Source organism: Trichoderma breve, chromosome 1 (assembly GCF_028502605.1).
Source record: "Trichoderma breve strain T069 chromosome 1, whole genome shotgun sequence".
Taxonomy (NCBI): Eukaryota; Fungi; Ascomycota; class Sordariomycetes; order Hypocreales; family Hypocreaceae; genus Trichoderma; species Trichoderma breve.
Window position 1 is genome coordinate 1,835,399 of NC_079232.1, and position 24,878 is coordinate 1,860,276.

Below are 24,878 nucleotides of genomic sequence, written 5' to 3' on the forward strand. Positions count from 1 at the left end.
CAGCAATTCCCATGGAAATACAACGTCCTGAATTTATAAACAACACGTTTGTTGGTTATGTGCCAGATCCAGACGGTCGCGGAACGCTGTCACTACTATTCTCATGCCTCCTCACCCTCAGTCTATGCGTTTGGTCGGCTATTCACTTAGACCTTCCACCACATGGCGAAACCGATATTCAATACGCGTACAGATACCTGAAATGGAGCGTTCTGGGAATTTTTGGACCTGAGCTTGTTATCTGGGCGGCTTGGCGCCAATTTATTTCCGCTCGAACATTGACAAAATTTATCCAAGAGGTTGTAGAACCCTTGTGCTATTATGATGTCAGCTGCTAATCGTTTCCGACAGCAGAGCAACAACGGTCGAAATTCACAATGGACGATGGTCCATGGGTTTTATGCGGGAATGGGTGGATTCGTATTTGATATGGATACCCCCGAAATGCACGGCCCACGTTTTATTCCTCAACGGCGCCTTCATGTAACCCCTCGAGGAATCCAGCTGCTTGCTAAATGTGGCTTGCTGCCTGACATTTCTCTGGAGGATATAAAGGATAAAAGCAAGACCGACGGATCAGGGAAACTCATCTGCTGTTTCCAGGTTAGCTGGATGGTAGTGCAGGCTGCCGTGCGAGTCGCAGTTGGCCTTCCGTTGACACCGCTCGAAACAAATACTATAGGCCATGTCGTCTGTGCGCTGATCAACTATGCTCTCTGGTGGTATAAGCCAAGATGGATCAAAGAGCCGACAATACTCAGAGGGGAATGGACTCGAGCCATATGTGCTTTCATGTACATGTCTAGCCAAGTCAGCGCAGAGCACAAGGTCCATAGGGACGTCTTACGTGACTTTGGTGTCAAGACTGAAATGAGTGGAGTCTTATATACCCCTGGTCTTCTAGGGTCACAAGAAAGCTTGGACGCGCGAGCACTCGGGACGAAAATCGCCCCAAGAAGCGATCAAGAAGGTTCCGAAGGGGATATCCAACTTACAGATGAATCAGAGCCCTCAGACGACGCGCTCCCAGTAAATGGTCGTATCACTATGCGCAAGGGACTTGAACTATCAGCACAAACATTCCACCACGAGGAAGTTGTCAACAAAACTGTTCACAAAACAATTCCATCGGAAATGCGGATTGAGAGGTGGAAGCTTGCATGCAAAGCCATTGAGCAATACCCTGCCATTAGAGAACGGCTCGATATTCCCCCTTGTGATCAAGATGAACTAAGATACCGGGAGGCTCATCGATTGTATCCCGAAATGCCGGACAAAGTTAGTCAGCACCCAAGAGGTCACAAGCCAAGTGAACATGTCAAGGCGAGTTCAAATAAGAGTTGGTGGTGCCCATCAGAAGAACTTGTGGTTGAACGTCCTCGAAATTGGCCGGGAGATGACCTACTCCGTCATATGCAGGGCCATCTAATGGGCATTATTTTGTGGTGCTCCAGTACGGTGTACGGCGCCGTTCACGTGGCTGGTTGGAACGAACAATTTCCCACCAATGTTGAGTCTTGGTTCTGGAGAATGTCCGGCATCTACATTGTGTTTAGTGGACTTCTGTGGTCTTTCTTCAACCTCTTGGGTCATCTCTCTGGTTCAGTGTGGTGGTTTTGGTACGGCATACTGGAAGGCGCTGAACGTAAAAGGAGTCATATCCTCATCTACGTCTTATGTTGCATTGGAGGGACTCTTTATGTTATTGCACGGGTATATCTTGTTTTGGAAGCCTTTGTTTCTCTACGCGCATTACCTGCAGCGGCGTACGACTCCCCATCTTGGGTTTTGACCGTGCCTCATTTATAACTTTGACGAGACAACATGCCGAGCTCAATGCACAGGCAAGCTCTACGGATTTTTTATTGGTAGTCAAATAATGTTTTCCTAAGAGCTAAACACTCATTCAAGTAGTATATTCATAATCCAAGGCTCGTTTTATCTCACTTAGAATGACAATGACTAAATGTAAGGGCATTCTGTATTATATAATAGCGAGATTTTGCCTCGAAGGCAACCAGCATAGCATACAACGGTAGACATGCCCTAGTTGTAGTCACAACAATGCGTGTTCTTAGTTTCTGAATTCATTCCCGTCTTATAAACATCAAGATTCTATTTTTCTTTTTAAAAAGGAGACAAAACGTCAATAATGCCGGATAAAGCCGAATATCCTTATAAGTGATGAATCCAGGCAGTTTTATATTGCCGCATATTGCCGCTAGTGGGAAGTTATTACCGCAAAACCCGCCCTGTATCTCACAATCGACATATCAATACCACAGCATATAGCCCCATTTAAACCCTTCTGTGGAGGCTTTCGCATTTATAATGCTCTATCTCCAATGGATCGGATGTAAACGCGAGACTTTAATTCCGAGACGTAAGGTGATGAAATCGAAGGGCCCTATATTGCATTTTATAGGTAGGTAGAAATCATTATGTATATATACACCTAGAGAAATTATATTCAAGAAGCAAATCGCTATTTCTACAATTTCTTTGTCAAAGTCAAGTTCTTTATACGTCCATGAAAGCCGCTACAACTCTTACTTGCCACCAACATGAAATCGATTGGCTTTCCCTTCTTATATTTATGCACATTGACTGGTGCATCATCCGTCGCCAGTGGCAATCATGGTTCGTACGACGTGCGGCCTTTTACTATTAGCCTCTCCCATGATGTTCCTCGCATGCTAGAGCGCATACGAGATACAGAGCTGCCAGATGCAATCTCTCAATATCCAGGGAATGAAGCTGGCATTAGTCTGGAGACCCTGAAAGCCTTCAGAAACCAGTGGCTCGTCGACTTCGATTGGTTCAAAGAAGAAGAATCGCTGAACAGGTAAATTTTATGAAACATGATACCGTTTATTATGGCTATTTTAATAACATGCTGTTTCAAGATATCATCATTTCACGGCCAAAATAGAGAATCTTGATGTGCATTTCATACATGAAAAGTCAAATGAACCTGATGCGATCCCACTAATTCTCTACCATGGTTGGCCAGGATCATTTCTCGAATTTATTCCCCTGATAAAGAACCTCACACAAAAGGCAAAAACATCTACTGGGAAACATGTTTCATTTGATGTGATTGTACCATCACTACCTGGCTTCGCTTTTTCCTCCGCGCCAGGAGCTAACTGGACAGTGGACGATTCTGCTCGGGTCTTTAATACTCTAATGACAAAAGTCTTAGGGTATAAGACTTATGCAGTTCATGGTACCGATTGGGGCACAGGTGTAGCGTGGGGTCAATTTGATGGGTTCAATACCTCAGCAAGAGCTGCGCATTTTGCTATGTTGCCTTTTCTACCCTTAACTCCAGAACAGTTGGAGGCCCAAAATATTACGCTAAATACTCCACTTGAGCAATTCGAAGAGCAGAGATATGTGGACTGGTCAGCTACGGGAAGCGGGTACTTTATTGAGGAAGGTTCAAAGGTAAGCTGCATCATACTGTCGCGTTAAGTTTTCTATACTCACTCAATGTTAGCCTAATGACATTGGCCTTGTGCTATACGATAACCCGGTGGGCCAGCTTGTGTGGATTGGAGAGAAGTATATTGAATGTATGAGGTTTTGTGTACTCAGTTTTGATGAAACAATAGCTAATTATTCCAGGGTCGGATCCTAAGGCGGGCACCAGCCCATCCGTGTTGACTCACAATGAGATTCTTCGCATTATATCCCTTTATTATCTGACCAAGTCAATCTTGTCATCAGGATATATCTACTTCCAGAATCCTCTCGGCCAAACTGGATTTCGATACAATTATACGAGGGCCCGCACAGATGCTCCCATGCTCTTCAGTGCCTTCAAATACAATGTCCATTACTGGCCACGCGCATTAGCTGAAACCGTGGGCAATTTGGTCCTTTACCGAAGTAGGAAACCTATGTTCAAGTTGCCTGTATCACCAAATGTGCTAACAGGACTGAATAGATCATGACTTTGGCGGGCATTTCCCTGGGCTGGATAACCCCCCTGCTCTGATAGAAGATATACGAGAAATCGGTAGCTATTGGGAATGAAAACTCGGGCGACGAACATGAATGGAAAATAGTGCGATACACTATATGATTTCGGGAGTCATGAGATGAGTTCGCATAAGTCCACAAACTGTTAGACTCAATCTATTAGAGGATATACTTTATGAAGTAAACAAAACTTCCTATAGGTGTAATCTTACGGTCCGCAACTCCCATGTTAACCACATGCGATGAATGAGGACCTTGTGTGTGATTCCAACCTTAGCTCAATTCTACGTAGCTCAAAAGAGAAGATGTCGGGCAACAACTGTGCCAATAAATGTGAGAGTTAGAGCTTCCCACGGCAGGGGTCTTGTAATCATCGCAGTACTGGTAGGAATAGTGGGGATATTTCCACTCAGAAGCTATGGTTAAAAGTCATTAGCATTAATACTCTCGAAGATGGTCATAATGGATGCCACATGCCTTATCAATAGTGTGGACAACGCCATTTTGAATGAGAGAATCTCCTCCCAGAATTCGGGCACCATTCAAATAGGCAACATCGTCTTTGATTACAACAGAGATGTTGGAACCACCAAGCGTGCGGACAGTCAGTCCATCCACAAGCCAAGGTGAGTACAGCGGGAATGATGGGCTGACAATGATATGCTCCTTCAGTACCTGCCCAAGTTGTGCCTGTGTAAGTGTGCTAGAAAGAGTGAACACATCATTGCTTGGTGCGAGGACAGTAATGGACCCTGTGTTTTCAAGAGCTTCAACTAAGCCCGCTTGTTGCAATGCTGCAGCGAATTTGGCCTCGCCTATTGTCTGAAGAGTCGATGATAAGTTCCCTGGTAGGCTAAGAAGCGCATCAATGGGACGAACAACGCCACCGTCGAAGGGAATGTCGGGACCTGTAACTTTGGAGTATTTCCCTGAGCCTGAAAACACGAATGGAAGCGACGCAGAGGGGACGCCCCTCTCCACGAGTGTTTGGTTATTCCCGGGGCCAAGGCGCACTGATGGGTCTTGATATAACGTCTCGAGGACGGTTCCTAGAGAGGTTGCCCGCTTTCGGAACCGTCTTGCGGAAGTGTTGTTTTGACCGCCAGCAGAAGGATCAATATACTCATTTTTGATAGTATTTGAAAAGTAGAGCGAACTCTCAAGGCCGGAAGCTGCACCAGCTTGACGGCGGGAGACAGTGGCATTGACACCACCACCAAAAGCACTATTGCTTGGGGCATATACAATAATGCCAGGATTGGCATGCACAGGCTCGCTTGCCTGAAGCCGTTGAGCAAATTCTGTGAACCCATTTTGTTGCAAGACCGACAAGAGCGACTGTGGCGACTGTGCGAGAGTCACAGAAGTGGCATAAAGGCCAAAGAGTGAAAAGAGGTGTTGTTTGTGCATTGCATCAATTGGGGGGTATGATCTGCCGGAGATAACACAGACAGAGATGAATGAGGAGGGTGATTTGATCGTCTACGGGTTGGGGGCCATTGAAGTGAGACATCATTATTTATTCTCCTCCGCGAACTTACATGTAAATCGCTGTCTAAAGGTTACTTAGTCTACTGCACGAAGAGCCTCAATAATAGACAGGCTCCCGCAGAGACACGGACCTGAATCCGGCATTGTTAGTTGTTCAATCACACTGGGGGCCATGCAGCTAGCGACGGTGAGTCTCAAATAGGTTAAATCAACAACGGTGCTTCAGGTTTCCATCTACCTATCAGATTACGGTTCGGTGATGGTTTTCTTGGCGGATGATCGTGGGCTAAGGTTATTCGGTACTCCTTGCATCATCGTATGCGGGCAGACCTTTTCAGCCGCATTGAGAGACCCACAAGACATGCCAGGGATAGACGAAGCGGAAATAATGAGGCGTGTAAGTGCAATCCGCAATCCGTATGAGCAGTCATATTTGGTGAGTCGCAATTCACAACCGAACTGACACAAACATGTTCGTGCGAATGTCTGATTGGAGAGCTCGATGATTCCAAAGCTTGTCCCGCTTGACAATATGGCTTGATTGTAACACTTTCTCTCACTGGTTTCCTCTTTGGGTACAGATGCGGCTTTAGGCAGCGAGATGCAAAAAAAGGTATCATTTAATGTCTATTCATGATAAAGCCTCACAGTTACCCTCGCCTCATTTACATATAGCCTATCAATTTGTTGTCTGGTGCATATTCGCGGAATTCGGCAAAGAAGGCACCTATACTACATGTACCTATATATCATATCTCACTCAATGAGCACGCCAGGTGACGACTCCTAACAACCATTGAGCATGATGAAAATCACGCTCTCACGACAGAGAATAAAAAAATTTGAGACAAAGACTTATACTTATCCCGGACTATTCGGAAGTGAATACGGGGGATTCAGTGATGTTTTGATTGTAAGACTTGCGGCGAAAGCTGGCATTCCTCGTACGCGTTTTGAACAATACGTGATTCTTCATATCTCAAATGGATGCATCCTTGCCTGTCACAACCGAATCGGCGCTTTTCTATCCAATCTTAGAGGCTCGTCTACTTCCCCTCTGTAGATTGACACCCCATTTGGCAAGCGTCCTGCCTAAGACGTGGCAGCACGCATGAGGCTCTAGAGACCAACCAGTCACATTGAGCCAAGTGGAAGGATGAATGCAGTAGATAGGATTTGCCAAAGCTGAAATATGTAAGATTGTACGCTTCAACGAAATGGAGGTGTGGTTGAGCCCCTCTTCCGAGAAGTAACTGGGCTATTCCAGTGTCCACTGTCAGTTTTCGCACTTCATGCTGCCATGCAGGATAGGATAATATTTAAGCTTCCAATATCAGTAACATGAGGCTCCTATAATGTAAAATTCCGAACCAGAATCACTTCACCTAATGTTCTAATCAGTCAACTCATAATGGTTGACATATCGCTGGTAGACGATTCCTATGTGCTCCACCGCTCCTTCTTCGTACCGACGAAAGATGGTGCCATTTGGGCCATAACATTTACCACCTATGGCGGAACAATCCTAACAGCCGGCATCTCTGTCATTCTGACCTTGGTTTTTGTACAACTCTGGGACTTCATCTGCTTCATTGCCATAGTACTTCCTGGAGCAACGACTCGGCGGCGACATCTTGCTCTAGTAACCCTTTGGAATTCCAACGATTCTTGGTTCGCTTTTAAAGAACTGGCAAAATATGCATTACATTACTTTGGGTCCCAATCTGATTTTGTATACGGTTTCATATTCTGCACCCTGGCGTTCATCATCTACGGTGGCAGTTTGTCACTGGGGATCGTTGGACCCTCGTTGATGCAAGTCGGCACTGTTGCACCTGCACGACCGAGTGCCGTCTACTATCCTAGTTCGGCTCAAGATACGGCGGCTGCACTTGCAAAGTATGGGATACTCTCTCCAGCAAATTTACGTGCCCTCGGTAGTGTGGATGCCTCCATTGGTACACTGGCAGACAGTGTGAACATAGGACAGCCAGTCCTTCTTGGCCAAGTGGGAGGCGAAAATATCTATCAATATTCGTACACTTACTCGCTCACTGGGATCGATATCGGTCTCCAACACGGTTCCGACCTTGCATTAAATGCTACAGGTTCTTGTACAACCGAGTATGGATGGATTTCAAAGGCCTCGAACGCAAACGTGGATGTATATCAATTGTGGGATGATGCCAGCCAAGAGGTAGCGGTCCCCATCAATCCATATGCTCTCCAAGACGCTCCAAAGGCGACGTTCGCATTTCATCCAAATGCAGCAAATCAGTCCATCGAGACTGGAAATATTTCCTTCGCTATTGTGGCTTGGTCAGCCCACAGGGCGAGCATTAAACAGGGAGGTGATCCGTGGTATGAAACAGAAGTTCGGACGGAGAATATTTCAGTCCCTTTTGACGCAGCCTTTTGGATAAAGCGATCAAGACCCGCCCTCTCCTGTTGGCAACACGACAGCTGGACCTACGGTTCCCAAAACGTCACCAACATCTATGGCCTTAGAGGGTTGAAAGGCATGAAGATTAAACCGGCTCTGCTCAGTGTCTTGGAAAGCGCTTTGAACGTCCCAGTGGTGGTAAACTTGGGCAACGGAGCTGGTCTTTCGGCGCTTAAATCTGCGAGTACAAGCCCCAACGGCGCCATAAATGCAGAAGTTTCAAGCATCTCCGACGATCTGAAGCGTCTGATTCTGGGCAGCTTTGTATTGACACGGAATGTCCTCTTGGACACCACGACGTATCAGGCTGGGAGTGGACTCAACAATATCATGCAAGACGAGAATGGTGATCCTCTCGATGGTGCGGGTGATTTCGTTCTCTCAAGCCCCAACTTCCAAACCTTTTCTCTGGTTGGCATAATTGTCCTCTGCGTGGTCTTTGTCACTCTCTTCATCATAAACATCCTTTTGCATCAATTTCTTCGTCTTTACACTGAGAAAAAGCCGGGCGGGAAAGCCGAAAAGAAAATGAGGCTGTTCAAAGCATTGCCAGCAGCTCAGCTATTCCGGCGTGTTTACGAACCTAAGGATCAAGTGGATACAGAGTGGCCGTGCTCTGATGATTTCCCATCGAAAAAGGATAAAACAGAATTCAGAGTGGACAAGTGTTCAGAGGAGAAACCTTGCAATGGCCATATCAGTGGCGAGCTTCCTGAGCCAGAGCCTGCAGCTCAAATCAATGAAGAAAATTCCGCGACTGAGCTATCGACGGGAAAGGAAAAGACAACTGTGGATGTCCAGCAAACCCACGTTGTGCAAGATTGAGATAAATCGCAGACTGTTTGCCATTAGTATACGGCCTGCTATTATTCGCGCAGTTTTTGTATTGATTGTTGTCTTTTTCGCTGACATGAATTTGAAATGATTGAAGTATTTGACAATGCCTATGTGAGAACGAATACAGTGAGATACTTGGTGTTCATTTCGCGACCCGTAATGATGCGCTTGGCCGTGCCTTGCAAATACTCGAGGCGTCATCTCCACCTGAATATCGAATCCGCCAAATGCACCGCCTCGCATCAATTAACCGTGCTGTTCTTAGTCTGGAGCCACAATCTCTTGGTCTGTTCCCGCGATCCAGCAGAAAAGCCGCCATGGACGTGGGTCGCTGACAGTTAGCGGGCGGATCCTCCCTCAGTGGGGGTCGCATCCCTGTAGCATCTCCCGTAGGCCCTTCTGAGCTATAAAAACAACGCCATCTCCCAGCCAGAGCCGCAAACTCATTTCATTCTATTATACTCAACCTCAGCCTATGTAGACGATGCCCTTAATAAATAAATAATTCCAATCCATCTCTCAATATCTGGTGGAACAGTCGAGTGGTTAACTTGAGTAGCCATGGGCCTTGCCCTGTGTAGATGGGCTGTACGAGCATTGGCGGGGACGTTGCGCAGCGTCAGAGTTCGAACACCGGCTGTTCTGTTCATTTTTTTCTTATTTGCTTATATTTTTGGTATTAAAATCCGTGAGATTCGATAGACTCTATCTGTGTCTCTTTTTTTATACAACAAAACAGTAGTTCTAGGGCGCTCAAATGCGATACCGTGTTTTGGGGTGGCAAAGCTAGACGCAAGCGCAGCACGGCCTTTTTAGTGTCTGAAATCTTCCGAAGAGGACGGGATCCATACAGCGCTACTGCAGTCCCCATTTTAGTGCGCGGATGACATGGACGCACTAATAGTATCCAGCGGTATGAGACCGTGCAGCCAGCATGGCCGTGTCTACTTCCAAGCGCAGTTGAATGAATACATAATATTAGTCCATAGAAGTAGATATATATATATATGATTTTGAGAAACAAGATAGACGATACATAAGGTACTTACTACCAAGGTAATATATCTACTAGGTAGTGAACTCTCAAAGTACCTAAGCTCCTCAACTGCTTTTCGCACCGGCAGCAGTGCTACGAATCTCAAATTAGGAGCATAAAACCCCTCAAAAAGTCTGCAGATAGATAGCTCTACATGATCATTATTATCGACGTCGAGCCATGCAGCAGATATAGTTCAGACCCCGCCGATATTGGTTTTTCCCTCCTCTCGTATGTTGACGCGATCATCGATTGTGAAACTATCGACGCCCCAACCACAACATTGGATACAGCCAGCGGTTTTGAGGGCACTGGGGATTAGAAGCGGACGGGATATGCGTATTTAACAGAAGATACGGGACCCAACATTTTATCTCAAGTCACAAAGTGAAACGGACGATTGAAGGCATCGTCGCGCAATGCTCCCATGTCTCCAGGAGAAAAGAGATATAAAAAAAACTCACGAGCTAAACTGAAAGAAGTTTACCTGTTCTTTACTATATGATATCTTACCAAGATAATTGGTGGACTCAACGAACAAAGCTTGTTCGATGACTTTTCTGAATACGAACCAACGGCTGTTGGAAACTTGGAATTAACACAGAAAAGCGATATGGATGTGTATGCGCTCCAAACTTAGGGTACTTTCAGAAATGGAAGCATATTATACATTCGGTACATGAGAGTGAAATCAAGGATTAAATGACTCCCTCTGATGTGAGGCTGCTCAGAAGGCGAACTACATCCCCTCATCAGCTAGTTGAATATCGTAGCATATCCTTTCGCATCGTGGCTTAGCTTTTAGCAGCCTAAAGAACTTGCGCTAAGCGTTCCAGTTGATTTGCTTCATTGGCGGATTGGTTATATCAGTCTGAGATGCAATGCGTTCATTGGCCATAAAGGCCCGCGAGGCTGTGACAGAGGCACACTCGTAGGCATTCAGTAAAGCCGCGTAGCTTGAAGTCATAGCAGATAAATGAGTAGGTATGGTTCTTACTTCTATGAAGAGTAGTTTCACTTAGCTACCTATATATAAGCTCTAATGTAATTTGTGAAATAATGTTCTTCGGTAACAAGAAAATTCCATATTTGGCTCGTTTTTACTACATTAACACTAAATTGCCCATGGCAGCGATGTTGGCACTATGGATCCCTTCAATGGAGCCACTAGTGTCCGTACAATATGGGAATTTGCGCACAATGTCAGTAAGTTGGGGAAAATAGTCAAGTGTGCGCCCGAGACTTGGCAGCAATATTCTGATGGCCTACGTATTGTTGCTTGTGTAAGTATGCATTTCTTATCCGGTTGACAAGTTGCGTGAATTTACTAAGATTATGATCCAGCTTCAAACAGCGATTGAAAGTACTCTCAAGGCTTATCCTCGAATCCGTGGCCTCACTATTGGGAATAATGGGAAGCAGTGTCCGCTGGTGGAATATATCAATGATAGACTTAGTACAGTACAAAATGATGCGTCTACCCTATTGAAGCATTACCAAGCGCTTGGGAAAAAAAGGTCAAAAAGGAGGCGGATTTGGGATTTCATATCTACGAACGAGGCCGCGGTTCGGTTCGCTTTGAACGAGAAACAAATATCGGATCTGATCAAGGGTGTCGAACAAGCCCAGGCCCATCTCCATCTGGCTTTATCATTGGTATCTGTGTGTTCTACCGAGTCATTGTAAGTTCCGAGAGATAAATTACATTTACAATGCAAGCTAATCAGAAGCTTTGAAGGCGATCGAAGACTGTCAGCCTCCTCGATGCGATCAAAGATGAGATGGTGAAGCATGGCCAAAAAATTGATGAGATGAAATGCGATGCAAGCCGCTCCCAACTAACCAAGCTGGGGCTTGATTTTGATCAGAGGGCGAAGGCTCATGGAACTCTCAAGTCTGCAAAGCTTAAGCGGACTGGCAGGGGCCAGCTCAATTTTTTTGCTGCATCGACCAAGAAGAGAGGGGAGAGTAAAAAGTCGTTGTCCTTCCGTTCTAAACACAAAAGCTCGTCGGCACCTCAACACGAAGCACCAGGATCTCTGAACATAGGTTCTCCGAAAAGTCACTCCACCATGCGTTTATCCGCCCGAGATAGTGGTTACGGAGACGGAGACAAGAATGATGGCTCTGCCGATGACGATGAAGAGTCTGGACAGAGTACGGCAGAGGATGAAGCTCAAGAAATTCAAGTGGATGATCTTGAGGACACTAAGCTTGGCTTAATATATGACAAGGAAGCCAAACAACTGTTCCAGGTACCTATCGATTCTCCGGAATATGAACAGGCAGCTAGTCCACCAGAGAATTTAACCCTCAGCTTCGAGAACAACATCCGAGATTCACCCCCTATTACCCAGACCATCATTCGAGCTGATGAATTTGCAGATTCTCTTTCTGAAGATGAATGGCAATATTTGCAGTTCCGACCAATAGAAGAATTGATGGACGCCATAACGTCAGCTGACTGCACGGTTTATCCCACAGACGCCGAAACGAACACGTCGATAGATCACGCCTCAGAAATTCAGCTGCAATTTAGGCCACGGTCATATGTTTTTATTGCGGAGACAGTAGAACTAAGGTTCTGTAAAGGAAAAAAATCTTCAACGCTTAGCTTCTGCGTCGATAGGATTTCTGTTACAGATACTACACAGGGTTTCTGCGTCGTTCAGCCTTGTTCAGTCCTTGGAAATGCGCAGTGCAAACATGTCACTATCGATATTCAGGCCATAAATATTGATATATTACCATTCCAGATTGAGTTGGTATCATATCATTGCATGATCCCTGGACTAAATGATGGCTCCAACAAACAGAGCGACACAATTCTCATGATGTCCAAATGTTGCCACTCATCAAGACGCCGTCACACTGTGGTTGATATTACGGGCCATCGACAGAAGAAATGTGCTTATAAACATATGATTTGGGGCTTAGTGGCTGAGGTAACATCGGCTGAAGAAGATTCTGATGCAGCTACTGAACGTGCACTGTCGGAGGCTGGAAACTATGACGCTCCTGATGTCAATCATGATCCAACGGAGGAAGACACAATCTCCAACTCGAAGCTAGCGGTACTCTTCCATCACGGTGGGGATGACGTTGTTCTCACCTTGTTGAATAATGTCATGCTACATGATGTCAAGTCACAAATTCCCGCACAAGTTGAATGGGCTGTATTTGTTCGCTTCCTACAACTCTCTGACAAATGCAGCGCAACTTTGAGAGACAAAGCAATCAAGCAGGCGAAAACCTGGGTATCTAATTTTCATATCCCCAAAACTTTCGATAAAGATGCCGTTGCATGGCTTTGGGTTATGTGGAAATTACAAATGGTGACAGAATTCAAAGACCTGACAGCTCTTATTCAACGGCAGGCGCGGAATCCAGTTTCACGTTGCCTAAATGAACTTGAAGATGAATTACGAATTGAGCTGCCTACACTCCTCTTAGGTATGATATTTAGCTCCTCTTTAACATGAAGTAATGGTTGCTGATTTCAAGACAGATCTTCTGGAACAAAGACGATCAGAGGTTCTCAGAAGAGTCAAAAACCGAATAGCTTCAGAGCTGAATATATACCGTAATAGGTATCTTGAGAATATCACGGAAAGAGATATTCTATGGCTGTCTACTGGTGAAATTATGATCAACTCCTTGTCGTTCGGTTATTTGAGCTTGGAGAGCGAGAGGTGGATGAACCACGTTGGCTACGAGAGCGACTATGGCATAGAATTCCGCGGAGTGAGTTTTTTGGACGTTGCGAATGGTATCAGATCAACGGAGGACCTGGGTGACTGGAAGGTTAGTACGGTATCAACAGCAGACAGAATGCCTCAGGGGTTGGCCATGTTAACTGCATTTATACCTGTTCTCGGTGTGGGTTTGCACCAGGAAGGTATTCACATGAGGCATGAAGGCTTCAAGTTGCAACTCGTAGGTTTCATCACCGAGCTAGAAAAAGAAAACTGGGGGGTTGATATTGAGGAGATTGAAGGATGAATTGTTTTGAGGAAAAAGTAAAATAAAACAAATCCTCTGCGTACATCTGCATATAAGGCGGGATAATGGCTTTCATGCTAATCAGAAGCTTATGCTCATTACATCTGCTAGGATGGCTATTTTGGGATGGAATCTGGATTATGACTAAATGTAAGAAACCTATCCTCCAAAGTTTTGTTGAGATTGTGAAGGTAAAATAGACATCACTGTTCATAGCCAAGGCGAATTCAACGTAAGCTGCCGTGGAAATTATGATTATCTCCAGCTGAGAATCTCATATGCACACCTACACCTTTCAAAGTTATGCCACCTTACCAAGACGCAACAACGCCCCCACACGATCAGCTCCGGTATAATTCGCAAACTTCAACTAAAAGTAAGCTAACGTTGGAATCACGTTTCTAACAATAATGACAGCATATTTGCTGAGACATGGATAATTACTATGGTATGGAGCTGAAGGCTCATGCAGCTCACGGGTGAGTTTCTCTAACTTGGTGTCAGGTATACTCGTTCTAGGCACTTGAGACATCTTCATTATGTATTCAAAGAGTAAGTCTCTCCCAGAATTCGAAACCGCCCTTTATTATAACAACACGATGATCGCTCGCGAATATAACTTCCCGACTGTAGGTGCGTGGAGTCGTCCCCGAGACAGCAGCCAGCGCACACTTCAGTTCGCCCTCTGTATCGCACCATTCACTCAACGCAAAGAAATGACGACGGGCGGTTGTGTTGGGTGACGATGGCCGAATGATACCGATATTTCCCATCCCACTAGTGACTTTGGGCTGCAATTCGGCACTGCATATCCATAGATCATTGTCTAAAAAAACCAGCGTAGATGGACCTACGAGTCCGATCACTGATCGCACGGATGAACGTACGGCACCGAGACTAGGTGCTGTGATCGGGAAGGCCGATGTTCCCGGTAAGTCTGGATCAAACGTAGCGGCTGACCACAGATGGATTTGCGGCGGTGCAGATGCTGAGGCTCTAAGAAGCTCGACGACGTATTCAGACGCGACATGATATGATGCCGTTGTAAAGGTGCAATCGGAGTTATGTCGTAAAGGTTCGAATCGTTGAACTTTCGGTGATCGTGGAGACTCCCTCTGTGAACTGGGCTCCAAGGATGGTGTAGGCCTTTGAAGGCGAATGCCCTCCGCAGAAGTCAATTCATTATAGTCGGCCCAGCGAAAGACTCGCGCCACATCACCAGTGATAATTACGAACCACTCTGGATTTGCAGGATGCCGGAAAGCCGTGCGAGCGGAAGAGCTGGCTGCTTTATTACAATCCAAAGCGCAAGAATTTGCGGTGTAGTCCTCCGTAGATGGTTGCCGTATCGGTTTGTGAACTAATCCAGACGGCAACTCCCAAAGTTCATCAAAGTTGTGGCCAGTTATAAGAAGCCGGTCGGCTGCATCATTGATGAGTAATCGCACTACTGCACCGCCAAATCGACGGTCAAGAATAATACGCGCTGCTGGCTGTTTTTGTCCTTGAAACCCTGTTGCAATATCCCTCAAAGGCATCAGTAGCTCGCCGACTAAGACACGACCGGAGTCATCAGCTGAAACAACAATATTCTTCTCTTCTCCAAGAGCAACCGCTATGACAGATACTCCCCGCGCGTGCTGGTAAAACGTGCAAGCCTCTGCTCCGTCGGTAGTAGAGAAGAGACAAACATCTCCTCGCCGCTTGCCTGCAATGACACACTCGCCGTCCCTCGATACCTCTAGGAGACTTGTGATTTCTGGTTCTTCGGGGCCATTAAGCATGCCAACTGTTGTTACAGGGAGAGTTGCTGCATCACTGGTACTCTCTAATTCATTGTTCTTCCTGACTAGGGCTGTTGGCTCCCACACACGGCACTGTTGGGAGTGAACATCAAGGAAGCGCAGTCCGTTGAAGCTGAAGGCCACGCCACGGACCGAGTCATATAGCCCGTCGATGCGGTAGATAGGCATCAGGATAGTGTTGCCATCATAATCATGGTCGAAGTCGAAAACTTCGATCATTCCATGACTGCCACCCGTGACCAGACTATGACCATCGGGTGAGCAGGCGACGCTTTGCGCATACACATTTGGCATGGTGAACGTCAACTTCATCGTCAAGTAGTCGAAAATGCATAATCTACCATCATTACATGATACTATCAGTGCAATGATGTCTGGGTTAGGATTGAATACCATATCATCGATGCCATTGTTTGCATCAACGATACATTGACCCAATACTTGTTGCTCCAGCGTGTTCCATATTAGTACCGGGTGTTTGCGGTAGCCGACAGCAAGTAAGATAGCATCGCTCGTTACTAAAAAGGCCACGCAAGTTGGAGACTGTTGCGGCACAATATATTGTGTGTGTGAGTAGTCATCCTCAAGGTTCTCCGGTATTGATCCGCTCCGAAATCCCTCGAGGCTCCTAATGGTTGTTAGCATGTGTATATTACGATTAAGCAACAGTGCTTGAGGCGCATATTACCATCTTGTGAGACTACCAGATTGGAATGCGCAAAGAATTTCGTCAAGACCTAAGAATATGACTCCAAGAGGGGGCGATTGTAAGGGGAATTTATATAATTGAATACCTGTTGTTGGCCCCCATAGGACCATTGACTTGGCGCCACAAGAGATAACGTATTCGTCATCTTGGCTGAACTGGAGAAATTTGACTCTTTCGGGGTGTGTGATGGTCAGATGTAGCTGAAGAGATCCAGCATTGTAAAGAAAAATCTTTCCATTTGATAGCCCAACGGCGAAAAAACCATCTCCATGACAAACTGCTGTTGCTTGGCCCTTCTGGAAATCGAGGCGGCTCAAGCAGTCATCCCATGTTCCAGCAGGAAGGCCTTTAACAGCGAAAGTTGCCGATCGCCGATCTTTTGAAAAGGTCCTGAAAATCATAGACTCTGACGGGCATAGAGGGGGTATTAGGCGGTGGATTGAACGGGGCGACGTGAGCAGCTGAGATTGAAACTTTGCAGCTACGCGAATGAGGTCTGTCACCCAACCTTCAACAATGCTAACCGATAAATCCGTCGGGGGAACGTATTTCGCTCGACGACCTAAATAACCGCGAAGGTTCATGGCGCCTCGTGTAATGTGACTTATATCACCGCCTTTCGCAACATGTTCGATCCAGGAGAGGACATTGGTGTTCAGGAAAGTGCATATTTCTTCCATCAAGACATCATCTCCTGATGAACAGCGATATATGTGCTCCGAAAAGAATGTCGATGCATAGCCAAGCAGAGATGAGTCAATAGGCATTGTGGACGCAGATTTGGCGAAACCTTTCATCTTCACGGATCGTTGGGAACTCATTTGCAGTGCTTTAAGGCAATCGCCCGACAGAAATCGCGTGAGAATACCCGCAATGTGAGTGTGGCCGCGCTCCTTGTAAACAGTAAGTTCAGAGCACATGCTCTGATCGAGGAGAAACTCGCGTGCTGTTTCGTGTATTATATGCGCCTTGTCTGTTGGATCAACGTAGACAAGCTGACCACATAAACTAGGAATTGCCCTTCTCATGTTTTGTAGTGTTTGGTTGAGATCGAGTTTTACAGCGCACCGTAGTTCATCGAGACCCAGCGGGCGGCGTGCTAGGACTACCCATGTCAATATAGTCCTCGCAAGGCTTGCTTTGCTCTTGTCCATCTCGATCGACTGTACCATTCTACTGTACAAGTCGCAGAGCTCTCCAGGCACTTCCTTTAAGACGTCTTCCATGGCCTCCTCAGTCCAAGCGTTTTCGAATTCCTGCAAGACTAGGCGAGCCCAGAGGAAAGAACCGGAAGACTTTTTGAGAATTTTGTTGCACATGGCCTCCAAATCGTCCTCTGTCTCCAGGCGGTCCAATTCTCTGAGCTTTGTGGCCAAGAATAGCCGAATGTCCTCGAGAGTATCTGAATCTGACAAGGCATAGGTAATCACTTGAGGCCCGAGAGATGCTAACCCACGCTCAACAGCATCTAGATTGCGGCTGGTAACGAAAATTCGAAGTTCGCGCTTACGAGGCAATTTGGCCAAAAGCTTCTTGGTGAAGAGTGAACTAAAGTTGCCACATTCATCAAGGCCATCAATCACCCAGAAGTGCTGCTTTTCAAATGGTAGCTTGAAGATTCTATCGACGAAAAGCTTTGTCCAGATAGTCGCGTCGTCTGTCTTATCCCAGGCGACTCCCTCGTGTTCAAGCTGTATAAGCTTCTCTCTCACCAGATTATCCTGAGTTGCCATCTGAAAAGCGAGAGATCTAAAACAGTCGCTCAGTGTAGATTTGTTTGTAGTTGAGTGCTTGAAGAAGAAATAGCTACAACATACACGTAGAGGCCTCAGGTGATCAATAACGTGGCTGGAAAGGATGGATTTTCCGGTTGCAGGCCTCCCAGTCAGCCAGAGAATACTCGGGGCATCGCCGTCCTTCCAAGAATTGAAACAAGACTTGTTCGTAAGCCATTCGCAAGAATCGGGCATTTTAAGCTCGGATTGTAATGTAAGATCATCCTCCAATGTATCGGATACTCCAAGAAGAGACTTTAAGCGCAGATCTAATTCGATCTCCGTACTATCAGCTGTATCAAGTTGTGATAGGGTCGACTCCAGGAATCTATCTTTAATCTCATCGACAGCAGTGTGGAGGGCATTTCGTACCATCTTGTAGTTAGAATCGTCTTGACTGGTGAATTTGCAGACATGGCGATGATCCGCATTCATCGCCTCGATCCTTTCTTTATCAAAGCCTAAAATTGCCGAGTCTTTGTCCACCACCATTCTAGTTATAGGCCCCAAGGCTGTAGGCAATGTCTCATAAAAGGTCCACAATGCCAAGTCCGCTGCAACATGGCGGAACCTATCTCTGATCAGGGCGAGCGTAGATGATCCAGATTTTAAGTCCGTTACAAAAGGCTTTTTGCCCCAAGCAACAATCAGCATGCTCTCTAGGATGCCTGCCAGATCTGAGCCGTGATGTGGGGTACCGAGGAAGAAGATTCCATATATTCGCCCTGCTAGGTCTTTATATGATGGGTGTTGTCGTGCGATGATGTAGGCTTCTTTTGCAACACACCCGCCCATGCTGTGACCAACGAGAATGATGCGCGTATCATCCCGACGTATGTTTGGGTGGTTTCTCAGGCTCCCTATTAGAGACTCGGCAAAGTCGTGAATATTCAGGATGCTTTGTTGCTGCCACTTCTTGCCCCAGTCTGCTCGATAGCCAAAAGAATGGACCCGTACATCTTCAAATCCTCGCTCATCCGGCAGCCAATCTTTCGGCCAAAAGGACCTCGGGCGGCTCGAATTCGACCATGTCTTCCTGCTGCTTCCTCCAAGTCCATGGATGAATACTATATCGACTATGGCATTTCTAGGCGCTGGATCGTAGAGCGTGGTAAGTCCCAGCGGGTCGGTCTCTTGGGTTTCATCTTCAGATGCATCCGTGTTGGTGTGGGCGACCCTGGCGTGTAAGGTCTTTATTGCCGCTGGGAATCGCGACATTGTTGCATATTTTTAGGTTGTGACAGTCGAAGGGTTAATATCAATAGATATAGCCTCTTCCCGTCTGGCTCAAAGATTTTGATCACAGCTCCCCTGCTTCGTGAAGCCCACCTTAGCTTGGAATATGGCGGGTTGAGAAAGAAGGGGATTACCTCCAGCTGAGGGGGTTTGCCTAGCCAGCTGAAATACAGCCATTCACGACACCCAATGAGAGGTAAGTTGCAAGCGCCCAACTCGGCCATTCCACCGGACCGCACCTAATCTAGCATTGAACCTAGCATGAAAGCTGGTACACCAACAGGACAAGGGTAGATCATCCATTAACCAAGTCCTAGCTCACACTCCCGCAGAGACAGCTAGCTGCTATTGTTGAAGACAGCTAAGGCATGAATGAGCTCATGTGAAGAGTCAAAGTTCACACGTATGAAGGGATGGGAATAAAATCTAGCCTACACGCGAGCAGAGTCTAACATAGCCTTAAGACGAATGCTCATTTCCCATTACTCCTATAACTCTGGGCTAGAGGGGACTAATGTTCAAGCGGCGGAGTGCTTGCAAGGGGCTTCTCCGCATCAAAGTTGGCTAGGGAGAAATCTAGCTTGTTAGGTTGCTAGCGCTTCGGGCACTAAAGTACTCTATGGAATGATTGAGGAAGCCCGTGCAGACATCAAGAGAGTGAACTGCTTGATCAACGTGGAATTGAATAGTACATGTATTGTACGTATAACACAGCAACGAATCATTTAGACATTCCCAAGTATCCGTCTTAATAATAGGTAAGGTAGTTTAGAGGTTAAATGGAAAATAAGTTGAACTGGAATAGAACCTCTTTGCCTCTGTTGTATACTATTGGTGGGAACAGCTTATTGCCTCACGGAGTATGCCCATGGGGTGCATATTGGTGAGATGCACGTAGCTTTTAGTGTCTCCAGACCATGATTGATGTTTCGACCTAGGGACTACGGGCCGACCCGTAAGCACATATTTCCCCCAATGTGACCTTGATCGATTGTGCAGGCATGTATGCTTTAAGAGCTAACAGAACCGCCCTTCCTTTCTATTGGCTTCTAGGCTAAGAGTACAAGAATTCTCTGGATTGAATGCTTAGAAGGTCAAGAGGTGGTACATTGGCTCTGTGCATATTATATTCTTCCAAACACAACTGTGGCTTGCCTGGCTTGACACCTCTCTGTTGCTGGTCGGCAGCTTTCTACACTTTCCTTCTGCTATGCCGCTGCGCCGGTATATCCTTCGGGGTACGCTTCGGCTAGTCTTCGAATCTCGTCTATCGCCCTACAGCAATGTTAGGCTTACGATCCACTGTACATGGAAATGCTCGTGTCAGAAACTTACATGCGAACAAATGACTCTTGGTTGGGAAACAGCGCTGCCGCGTGCAAATTAAATCTCCTAGGTCGACAGGTTAAGTTAAGTTATCAATATTGTCAGCGTGGGCCACGTACAATGAATAGAGGGCGTTGCGGTCGTCATAGTCCTCTTCTGGTTCGGCTTTGGGTATGTGGGAATGATAGGCCTGGAAATAGCGACGAGTGAACTTATTTCGCTCCGGGCGCCAGTTTCCTAGCTCATCTAGCATTGTGTTATCAGCAGACCTAACTAGATGCAGGGGATAGCATGGGGACACGAGTCAGTAAGAGTGCAAGATTACCTACACTCGTTGTGCGCCCAAAAGCTGGCAGGGTCATAAACGATGCCCTCTTCTGTATCTCCGTCGACAATACCTGTATTCCCGTACCATAAGTCTCCATGAACCAGCGAAGGTCGTACCGCCCGTCCCTCGCTTTCCAGTGGTCGCAAGAGTCTGGGTATGATTTTGTCGAAGAGTGCAGGCATAAGCTCATCAAGCTCAAGGTTGTGTCCAGCCCGATCCTCACGGACCTTTAAAACATGGCGTAGACCGTTAGCAAAGAACGCTTCCCAACTATCGCACCAGGTATTATCCTGTGGAAGGTTACCGTTATAGGTTGTGCAGTGGAATCCGAATTTGCCTTCTGGTGATGTGTGGCTAGAATGCAACCGGGCTAGCTGCTCGCAGAAAAAATTGGGTTCGGGTACGCCCTCGATGAAATCGTAGAACTTGCAAATGTAGAAATGGGAATTCGAATCGTTTTTGAAAGTCCCCCATCCAATGGGCTTGGGGCAGAATTCGGGTATGATCTTGTGGATAGCCGATGTAGATTCGAACTCGCCCATCAGAGCCAGTTTCCCGTGATGGTCAACAGAGACCTAGGATGGTAAGCAATCTTAATGCCGTGCACCAGGCACATCCAAGAGTTGAACAGTATTATACAAACTTTCATAAAATAATCTTCGTTGCTCCCATCATTGTTGCGCACATTAAGACGAAAAGCCTTTGCCCAGGCAGACTCTTGGTGGTATGCCACTTCCAACACCTCCGCAGCGTCTGGTAATGCTGTAAATATTCAGACGTTTCTGTTAATTTGACGCCCAAATAGGTAAAGGTCTGCTAATATGGCTCACCAGAGAGCACATTTGGATCTACCGTCTGCTGATTTCCAGCAGCAACATAGCTGCCGAATGTATTGGCCATCTTCACTGTAAAGTTTCGCCTGGAAAATATTCGTCAAATTCAGTGGATACAAATAATTATCTACAGGCTAGATGTACTAAATGGGCGGGCTGAGAACTTTATACGACCCTGACAAACAGTAGAGGGCGTACAATACTGGATTCCTTCGCAGCTGATATGCCCTTCAGACCAATAGCACTCAATGTGCCCGCCCGTCCTCGGTTCCATTACCAAGACCCTGGTCTTCTCCCGGGATCCAGGCTCTAAAACGAAACCGGGGCCTTTTGTCATATCATTTAGCAAATATTGGCGAATCCTCATCGTGTTACCATCATCAGGCCGCATTGACCATCCTCATGATGCTCCCCCCATCAGGCCGCATTGACCATAATATAGATTTTCCGCGTTCGCGGCCCAAGGGTTAACGTAGACAAAAACAAACTTTCGGCCTCATAAATCACGCAGTCAACTCTCCCCGCTCCCGCTATGGATTTACCCCAGGTTTTTTCTCTGAGCAATGGCCACAATGTTCCTGCTATTGGCCTTGGTACATTTCAGGGCGATGAAGGCAACTCCAAGGTCAAAGACGCCGTAAAGATGGCTCTGCAACTAGGGTATAGACATATCGATGGTGCCAGCGCTTATGGAAACGAAAAAGAAATCGGAGAGGCTATTAAAGAAAGTGGCATTCCTAGGCATGAGATATTTGTAACCTCCAAGCTGTATGTGCCAGGTTATCTTGTGTTCTGATACTACCAAAATCTCCCTCGCTTAACATGGAATATTAGCGCACAAACATGGCATGAGCCTGCCGATGTACAGAAAGCTCTCGAACTATCTTTGAGCGACCTGCAGTTAGATTATGGTAATCCAAATGTTTTCAGCAATAAAGAGGTTATATATGGCTAACATCGGGCGTGGCAGTCGATTTATACTTGATGCATTGTATGTTACACGCTGTAGTCTTTCAAGCAACACTGCAGTACAGTGGCTGAGTGCTGATACCACCAAGTCCCTCATGCTTACAAGGCGGGGGAACAAAACAAAACGATTAGACACCCGAGCGGTAATGGAAAGGTGAGGCATCACACATGTCTAAATGCTACAGGCAATGATCTTACGCTAGTTAGCCCGTGATAGATTACAGCCTCTCCAAACGATATCCAGAAACTTGGCAGGCCATGGAACGACTGGTCGACCTCGGCCTCGTCCGTTCAATTGGTTTGTTCATATAGGCCCGTCTGCGAATGTTTGATGATACTAATTACCACGACAGGTCTCTCGAATTTTAATGTTCTCAAGACGAAACGAATCCTCGACATTGCAAATATCATCCCCGCTGTAAATCAGGTTGAAATTCACCCGTAGGCAACTTCAATTTCCTTTTTTATATTTTTCTTCAAATGCTGTTGCTAATCTCCGGTTGTCGATAGGTACCTACCGCAGCAAGAGCTATTCGAATTCTCATCCAAGCATGGCATTCTTCTCATGGCCCACCAACCACTTGGTGGTCGTCCGGTCGAAGTTGTTCGGGGTTCTAACGAACCATTCCCAACTGCAGATTTGAAGGCACGTATCCGTGAGAGACATAGATCTATGGAGGAAAAGCTTCTGACAGCCATCATAGGTCAACGAAATTGCAGCTAGGTACAAAATATCTTCGGCACAGGTACATACATGCCCATCGTATGTTGCACTGAATACTGAACTGATTGCCTGATAAATATTTAGGTCTGCTTATCCTGGGCGGTACAAAAGGGAATTCCAGTGGTGCCGAAATCAGTGCAGGTTAGTCACATGGAGCAAAACCTCCATCTAAAAAGGCTTTCGGATGACGACTTCCGTACTGTAGATCGGCTGTCATCTCAGCGCGGCCCTGTGCGATTTCTGGACCCAAGCAGACATCTGGGTTTCAATATCTTTGATGAAGATAATGACCAACCAGTTGCTGACAGCGCGCCATGGGATATATGAGTATATCAGTGGAAACTTGACTATGAGATGAATTCACTACCAAGAGTCACATGAGGCATGGATGGACACCGTATGGGGAACGCTTCTTTCATTGTAGTTGGAGGCGTAGAGCTCATATGTACTCTATCTTTCGGTGATACATTCTCCGGTACCTAGGAGTAGTTACTTTTATTTTCACACTCAGTATAGGCTTGCGATAATGTCAAAGCATATTCTAAGAGATGCTACAATACTTGGAATTTGCTGCACTGCGTTATCAACATCAGTCTCTAGCATTCTTTGAGCAACATAATGAATTCCTATGTGTAAGAATAATATCATACCTTCCACGGACGTAGCTTCAGCCTTGTGTTACACTAACTCGCTTGCCTCACAGCGGCCTTCGACCAGTCACCATGCGAAGGTATGCGAGTACATATATAAGTGTATGCACTCCATACACCTAGAGCTATGATAGTTGGAAAAGGCGTTCATAAAAACTTTTTTCATCTTGAAGCTGGCGACCGCCGATGGTTAAACTTCGGAATACGAACCCTTCCAAAAAACCACCATGTTTCTTATGTTGCATTTTTAACCACAATGTGACAGCCATTTTAAGTCGCGACTAATTCATGTAGAAATCGCGGGCACACCTGCGTCGGGTACCACCTGAATAATTGCACCTGTATTGAGAAAAGATATAGAAGTCTCCGTAAGACAAGAAACATTATCCCACATATCAAAGTTATCGCTAGACTTGCCCAATTTCCTCGTCGCCTGAAGCAGGAATTCATATGTTGAAGCAAACTTATTTCATGCACGAATAGACAATGAATACCTGTATCTACACTTGGAAACATTCGATCGCAGCTTACGGGAGATGATACATGTACCGACCCCTCCGGAATACAAAATGCATATACGCTAGCCGTTATACAAATATTCGTGTGTGTAACAACATTGAACGTGATCCTTCCGGAGCCTTAGGCAGCCATGACTATATGTAGCTACTTTCTTCTCTCTCAGTATACTCCTGTTTCTACCAGATTTATCACATCACCGACAAATACT

At 46.1% G+C, this 24,878-nt stretch overlaps 8 protein-coding genes across 8 annotated transcripts; 5 read left to right on the forward strand and 3 right to left on the reverse strand.

Annotated features, from left to right (window-relative positions):
• Positions 1 to 321: 321 nt before the first annotated feature.
• Positions 322 to 1,809, forward strand: T069G_00588 (uncharacterized protein; the record flags this gene model as incomplete). Its single annotated transcript, XM_056167798.1, has 1 exon — positions 322 to 1,809. One exon carries the CDS (start codon positions 322 to 324, stop codon positions 1,807 to 1,809), a length of 1,488 nt encoding a protein of 495 aa, XP_056033114.1.
• A 755-nt stretch (positions 1,810 to 2,564) lies between these two features.
• On the forward strand, positions 2,565 to 4,041 carry T069G_00589 (alpha/beta hydrolase fold domain-containing protein; the record flags this gene model as incomplete). The annotated part of the gene is made up of 6 exons (XM_056167799.1): positions 2,565 to 2,845; positions 2,907 to 3,229; positions 3,413 to 3,450; positions 3,503 to 3,578; positions 3,631 to 3,894; positions 3,953 to 4,041. The coding sequence occupies 6 exons, from the start codon at positions 2,565 to 2,567 to the stop codon at positions 4,039 to 4,041; spliced, it is 1,071 nt and encodes a 356-aa protein (XP_056033115.1).
• A 239-nt stretch (positions 4,042 to 4,280) lies between these two features.
• On the reverse strand, positions 4,281 to 5,397 carry T069G_00590 (fasciclin domain-containing protein; the record flags this gene model as incomplete). Its single annotated transcript, XM_056167800.1, has 2 exons — positions 4,281 to 4,403; positions 4,465 to 5,397. 2 exons carry the CDS (start codon positions 5,395 to 5,397, stop codon positions 4,281 to 4,283), a joined length of 1,056 nt encoding a protein of 351 aa, XP_056033116.1.
• Positions 5,398 to 6,889: 1,492 nt separating this feature from the next.
• T069G_00591 (uncharacterized protein) lies at positions 6,890 to 8,746 on the forward strand (the record flags this gene model as incomplete). The annotated part of the gene is made up of 1 exon (XM_056167801.1): positions 6,890 to 8,746. One exon carries the CDS (start codon positions 6,890 to 6,892, stop codon positions 8,744 to 8,746), a length of 1,857 nt encoding a protein of 618 aa, XP_056033117.1.
• A 3,120-nt stretch (positions 8,747 to 11,866) lies between these two features.
• T069G_00592 (uncharacterized protein) lies at positions 11,867 to 13,796 on the forward strand (the record flags this gene model as incomplete). Its single annotated transcript, XM_056167802.1, has 2 exons — positions 11,867 to 13,247; positions 13,303 to 13,796. The coding sequence occupies 2 exons, from the start codon at positions 11,867 to 11,869 to the stop codon at positions 13,794 to 13,796; spliced, it is 1,875 nt and encodes a 624-aa protein (XP_056033118.1).
• Positions 13,797 to 14,341: 545 nt separating this feature from the next.
• T069G_00593 (PGAP1-like protein domain-containing protein) lies at positions 14,342 to 19,303 on the reverse strand (the record flags this gene model as incomplete). The annotated part of the gene is made up of 5 exons (XM_056167803.1): positions 14,342 to 16,229; positions 16,290 to 16,510; positions 16,589 to 17,330; positions 17,379 to 18,043; positions 18,128 to 19,303. The coding sequence occupies 5 exons, from the start codon at positions 19,301 to 19,303 to the stop codon at positions 14,342 to 14,344; spliced, it is 4,692 nt and encodes a 1,563-aa protein (XP_056033119.1).
• Positions 19,304 to 20,529: 1,226 nt separating this feature from the next.
• On the reverse strand, positions 20,530 to 21,875 carry T069G_00594 (fructosamine kinase domain-containing protein; the record flags this gene model as incomplete). The annotated part of the gene is made up of 6 exons (XM_056167804.1): positions 20,530 to 20,596; positions 20,657 to 20,713; positions 20,767 to 20,893; positions 20,977 to 21,550; positions 21,619 to 21,737; positions 21,806 to 21,875. The coding sequence occupies 6 exons, from the start codon at positions 21,873 to 21,875 to the stop codon at positions 20,530 to 20,532; spliced, it is 1,014 nt and encodes a 337-aa protein (XP_056033120.1).
• Positions 21,876 to 22,340: 465 nt separating this feature from the next.
• Positions 22,341 to 23,828, forward strand: T069G_00595 (aldo/keto reductase family domain-containing protein; the record flags this gene model as incomplete). The annotated part of the gene is made up of 9 exons (XM_056167805.1): positions 22,341 to 22,576; positions 22,643 to 22,719; positions 22,779 to 22,799; positions 22,867 to 22,931; positions 22,985 to 23,075; positions 23,131 to 23,218; positions 23,288 to 23,433; positions 23,498 to 23,523; positions 23,586 to 23,828. The coding sequence occupies 9 exons, from the start codon at positions 22,341 to 22,343 to the stop codon at positions 23,826 to 23,828; spliced, it is 993 nt and encodes a 330-aa protein (XP_056033121.1).
• Positions 23,829 to 24,878: the final 1,050 nt, after the last annotated feature.